Source organism: Triticum dicoccoides, chromosome 7B, assembly GCF_002162155.2.
Source record: "Triticum dicoccoides isolate Atlit2015 ecotype Zavitan chromosome 7B, WEW_v2.0, whole genome shotgun sequence".
In the NCBI taxonomy this organism is placed as follows: Eukaryota; Viridiplantae; Streptophyta; class Magnoliopsida; order Poales; family Poaceae; genus Triticum; species Triticum dicoccoides.
The window spans coordinates 737,445,437-737,451,519 of NC_041393.1; the positions used below are offsets into that span (position 1 = coordinate 737,445,437).

The window sequence follows — 6,083 nt, forward strand, 5'->3', positions numbered from 1 at the left end:
ACGTTTGTGTTGAGGTCAGGTGTACATCTACTTATGGGGAGGTCGGATGTGTCCTATTTACGCTTGTATCATCTTAACACAATAATTTCAGTCAATAAAATCTTCATTTATTGTGAAAACATCCACTTGCATTGAGCTTGCATGAGATTCTAAGCACACCAACACAAGAACATGAGAAATTAAGGGTTTAGATTCAGTAATAAAATGCCGATAAGCACCCTACTGGAAAAGGCTATAACTTGAACTCACGTGTCAATAGTACAACCGAGGATTGCTTGAAGACATGGCCAACTCTTCTTCCATACTGTACTGTCTAGTCGGTCCGTCAATGCTTCTCCCATCTATGGTTGATGGAGAATTTATAGCGACGCCACTGTTCTGAAGTTTGTTGGTGCCAAATTCATGTAAAATATTATACTCCTTGGATGGTCGAAGACCTTCAAGTGTCAGCTCAACTTGCCTCATGGTTGGACGGTCCTCCCCTCTTAATTTTGTACATGCTACCGCAAGTGCAACTGTTTCTTCAACTTCTTTGCCTCCCTCATCTGTAATTTGTGGACCTAATATCTGTGACAAATTACCCTCCTCAAACAATGCAACAAAGTGTGCAACAAGGCCTTCACCTTTAGAAGACAGATATGAAAATGGTTTCCGTCGAGTCAGGAGTTCTACGAGCATGACACCATAGCTGTAGACATCACTTTTGTCCGTGAGTCGCCCTGTGTAGAAATACATAGGGTCCAAATATCCTATTGTACCTTGAACCATTGTTGTTAACCCCGATTTCTCCACTAAAATATATCTTGAAGCTCCAAAGTCTGCTACCTTTGCTGTGAGAGTGTTATCCAAAAGTATGTTAACTGACTTGACGTCTCTATGAATGATGGGCATTGAAGCTGTAGAGTGAAGATAGACCAGAGATTTGGCTCTTTCAACTGCGATCCGAAGCCTGTCCTCCCATGATAATGATCTTGGTCCATCGATGTGAAGATGATCAAAAAGGGTTCCATTGGATATGAACTCGTAGACCAACATTGGTACTTCTGTTTCAAGGCAACAACCATAAAGTTTTACCACATTTCGGTGATTGATTTGTGATAGTATAGCAACCTCATTAATGAACTCATCAATCTCCCTTTGAATAATCTTCTTTGGCTTCTTGATGGCTACCACATGGAGGTCTGACAAAATCCCTTTATAGACTGTACCATGCCCTCCACCACTAAGCTCAAGAGCTTTATCAAAATTGTTGGTTGCCTTCTCTAGCTCTTCTAAGGGTATGATCATCCTTTCAGAAATATCAGCTCTCTGTGAAACCAATTGTTGCAAAAGCTGTCCACGATTTTGGTCACAGAACTTTCGCTTCAACATTTGTGCCTTTTGGTGTTTAGCTTTGCTGGAAATGAACCATCCAACAAGAACTGAAACTATGAGCCCCCCAGCACTCGCAAGCCCAGCTCCAACGCTAACTGAAAAAATACACAGACAGAGACACATGTTAGTATGTAGTCATCATTTTCCCCGGCATATTGTGTGTGTGTGTGTGTGTGCATACATTATCAATAAATGACTTGTACTCTGTATGTATTGAATAGAATGCCCTTGATCGGTTCTCAAATTAATATAGACTCACGTTCACTAAGAAACAACAAACCGAATCAACAGACATATGTGAACATTATGTCTTTGTGTGTTGATAATTTTCTTCTGAAAAAAAGCAAATAATATATGTATCCCCGCCCAAAATAAGCAAACCTGTGGTGGACTCACCTATAATCATGGACTTGTGGCGGCCTGCATCCGGAGCTAGAGAAGAAAAAGATACATGGGAAAATAAGTTAAAATTCACTTAATTGCTAGTTAGGCTAGATGCATGCATGCTAGAGAATATTATTCAGCGGAGAACTTTTTAACTAAATCAAGCTAGCCATATATTTGTGCTAACCTTTGCATCCCTGGCCAGCGTTGGCGGCGTAGGGGTTGCCGTTGTAGCCATCCTCACAGTGGCATGTATAGCCTCTGTTCCCCTGCTTGCAGCGGCTGTGCTTGCTCTTGCACATGTTGGTGGATGTAGTACAGTTGGGTTTATCAGATAAGATTTCCCACTGTAGAATAATGGGGACCTCCTGTATGGCCCTGGACGGCGGCTGCTTATAGGGGCCTAGCATACCGGAAAAACCGAGTTCATCGAACCACCCCTCCTCTGCGACGAACACGAGCGCAGGCGACAACGTCTTATTGGCGAACTCGTTCTGGTCATGGAGCCAGCCCACACTCAACTGCTTGGGCATGCCGCCTGTGGAGTCCTGGGAGATGTGTGTCTGGCAGCAGCCCATGCCGTGGCAGTACTTGTCGTTTGGGTTCCGGCGCCGGCCATGTCCTTCTCGGTCTCTCCCTCGGCGGACGATGTGGCCAACGTCAGGGTCTTCATCCAAGTCAAAATTGCAGAAGGAGACACATCCGCTGAGGATGTCTGGGCCATTGTCGTTGCTGTTGAGGTGCCCGAGCATCGCCGCCTGCACGTCGCATCCCAAGAGGACGAGCTCGTTGCTGGCCGAGAGCGAGTAGGGCACGTCGCTAGGGCTTGGGAAGCCTTTGGTGCGGAAAGCAAATTTCTGGCGGCAAAGTTCCTCTGTAGCTCGAGCTCCACGGTGCTCATTATCTTGTCCGTCTGTTTCACATTGAGATCTGTGCACCTGGAGCATCATTAACATCGTAACCTTTGCATGCAGCGATTAGTAGCTTGCATGGACTGCAGTACACTGCACTGTACATGCACGTGATGGAGATGGCTAGAGGCACAAGGAAAAGTAGAATAAACAAAAGGATTTTAGGTGGGATCTTCTGTGAACCGTATGCAGTTTTTTTGGACTGAATTACGTCAAGCCTCATAGCTTTGTGCACAAATAATCTCAAAAAGTATACGACACAGCAGGTCCCCATGTCCTGCATGCTTTACTGTTTGAGAGAGAGTGAGAAGAGACATCACGAGAGAGAGTCAGAGATAAAGCTTTTTTTATAGAAAACTCGGCATGCAGCGGACAAAATCACTGTTTTGACCTTTTGTGCTAACAAATTCTCGAACTGACCTCGGTTGTAAAAAAAATTCGTTTCTGACCTTTTTGGGCGACGCCAACATCCCTGGCGTCTGGTCCCTGGCCCGCACTGCCCGCCTGCCCGTTGACCTGCTGACGGGGCAAAGGGGCCAGACGCCAGGGTCCCTGGCATCTGGCCCTGGTAAGTGGATAACGGCGCGGGGCGCCCACCCATCCCCATCTCACACTACTAGGAAAATGGTTTTTAACGACGATATATGTGGTCGTTGAAGGGCAGATTGTGGTCGTTAAAGGTCATTAACGACTACAATCTGCTGGTCGTAGTAGGCTCCGTCGTTAAAAGTATAACGACAACATACCTTTTGTGGTCGTTATTCTTGTAACGACGGGATGGTGTGCCGTTGTCAAACCCATGAAAATAACGACCACTTTTATTGTTGCTAATATTGTTATCAGGCTGACTAAATTATCATTGCCGACCACTCTCTTCACACTTTGATATCCTCCGGAGCCACTTATATTTAGTATAACACTTCGTTCAGCAATCACTTTATATAGCACCCAACATTTCAATAATGTAGAAACAAAAGAAAGTGAATTGAAAGGATCATAGCCTCTTTTATTAATAGAAATACCAATATTCTGACATACAATTCTGAAATTAAATATCCGTTAAGAAATTTCAGTCAAAAGCACTCCTAATATGCCCAATGTACTTCATCGTACCTATCTACAAAACAAGACAACTAAAGATAATATCTATTAATCTTCAATCAAGGTACACCATCATTGTTTGAATGGATATCATTTTTCAGCAGTGATTACAATGCATCCTGATGCTTCTATAATATTATGGTGGACCATCAGTCCTACAAAATGTTGAGTAGTTTATGGAAGTCAGTCCATGTAAATAAATTACCACAAAGTATAATAACATATAAAATCAATGTATGAGAACAACTTACTTGTTCATGTTGGCTTCCACGAGAACTATCACTTACTATCTGGCAGACCCAAGACGCTTAATTTCTGACACTTCCTGCAAACTTTTCTTTGAGCACTTGCCTCGCTTGCTCAGAAGATTGTAATTTAGAAACCAATTCCGTCATACTTAATGATGATCCTCGCAAATTTCTTGCTCTAACTCCCCACATACATATATGGAGATAAATACCATTGGGAAATTATTAACCGAAAACATTGTCGAGAATAACCAGTGCAATTTCATTTTATACCAAAAAAATCAAGTAACAAGCAGTAAATATTTTTTCTTCACTCATGAGACACCATCACAAGTCCTTATCATCCTTCACCAATGACTACAATGCCTCGTGATGTTCTTTAAAGGTGGACCATCCATTCTACAAAAAACATAATGATTTATAGGTCATAAATAAACACTGAACATTATTCTCCTCTGTTTAAAAAACTACCATTCAGCTCAAGAATAAGTGATATACACACCTCAAAACAGCCTCTTGGCTTTTCTTTGTCACCCGGGAGGCGAATAGGAGCTTCTAAGTGGTGAGCTTACGAAAAACAGAGCACGCAAGGAGACATTGATTTTTGAGACATATAAGCTTACAAGAAAAACTTACGATTACCTTGCCCTGCTAGAGCATGGGAACTGCATGATGGACCATATACTGAGCATCTACAATGGCAATCTGCTCTTCGGGATTCTACCAAATTAAATCAACAAAGATTTTTTTATACAACTATGTATATATGACAAGGAGTCGATAGGCCATCCATAGACGAGGTGATTCTGAAATCAAACTCGTTAACTCTTCTTTTCAGTTCACACAAGCCAAAATTATCAATCATGTACAAGTTAAATAATCAACAGCCGAACACACTGTCCTCACTTTCATATCAGACAAGTCAAAAAGTGCCAATTTTGTGCTGAAAAGCGTACGCACGTACATAGATTAGTGCCACAAGACTGGCGCTATCACCGCCACAAACCTACATGTTTGCATCTTCACTTTCAAGTTGAAAAATCTCAAACAAGAATGGCCGAGTGAAGAATTCAGTTAGCTAATTACCTGCTACACGGCAGCCTTTGCAAGCCCCGGCAATGCTCGTCCCCAATATCTGTCCTGTTCATGGCATGCGAGAGAGTACAACACGAATTCAACCTTTGTTTTCGCATTGAGCAACAGCTGCACTGTTTCTCCTTCCTAGACAACTCTCGCATCATATCCACCGCCACCGCCCCCTTCCCCTCCCATCTAACGACTCAAAAAATCAACAACCCACTATGAGATACGGCCGATGCGGTAGCAGCAGTGCAGCACTGACCTCGTCACTGACCTAGATCTGACCAATGAGGTAGCAAAACTAACCTCGGCATGAAGCCTCTGCATCCGATTGCGCTGCTCGTCGAGCACCCGACCAAGGGATGAAGCCTTCTTCTCATCTAGGTCGAGGCCCTGCGACAAGGAGGGGAGGGGGACGCCAGCGTGGGGGCACTTGCCGGTGGACTTGAAGAGGCGGGTCGGGCGGCCTGCTTGCCGATGGGGAACATGCCCTTCTTCCCTCCTGCGCCTGGGCAATACTCTAGCCATTGCTTCGTACTGCGGTCCTAGCAGATTGCGCAGACTGGGCATGCGGTGGCGATCATGGCGGTGGCGGCAACATCCCGAGGGCAGCGACTCGATCTGAGAGGGGACGCGCCAGGAAATTAGGAATACTTAAATGTGTTTGTTATTTATCTTCCTTCTTATCCCTCCTTTCAGTAGATAAGGATGCTAATTACTCTCTAAAAATATCAAATATATTATGGACTACTTAATAAACAACGACCACCAAACTAACGACCGGGATATCCATCATCATTGGGGAAGTTTCGCGTGGTTAGTTTGAGCGTGGGACTAGCCCATCGTACTTATAACAACCAAGACATTTAGTTGTCGGTCGTTATTAGCCTAATCTCTAGTAGTGTCAACTTCTTCTGGCATTGGTTCAAGAACAGAGGGCTGTTCGTCGCCCCTTCTCTCCCTCCCACCACCACCCCCCTTGATC

The 6,083-nt window shown here is 44.0% G+C and overlaps 1 protein-coding gene across 1 annotated transcript; it reads right to left on the minus strand.

Annotated features, from left to right (window-relative positions):
* Positions 1-252: 252 nt before the first annotated feature.
* Positions 253-5,626, minus strand: LOC119339608 (wall-associated receptor kinase 3-like). The gene is made up of 4 exons (XM_037611597.1): positions 5,405-5,626; positions 1,946-2,696; positions 1,756-1,806; positions 253-1,469 (listed from the first exon to the last, which is right to left on the minus strand). The coding sequence occupies exons 1-4, from the start codon at positions 5,624-5,626 to the stop codon at positions 253-255; spliced, it is 2,241 nt and encodes a 746-aa protein (XP_037467494.1).
* Between the last annotated feature and the right edge of the window lie 457 nt (positions 5,627-6,083).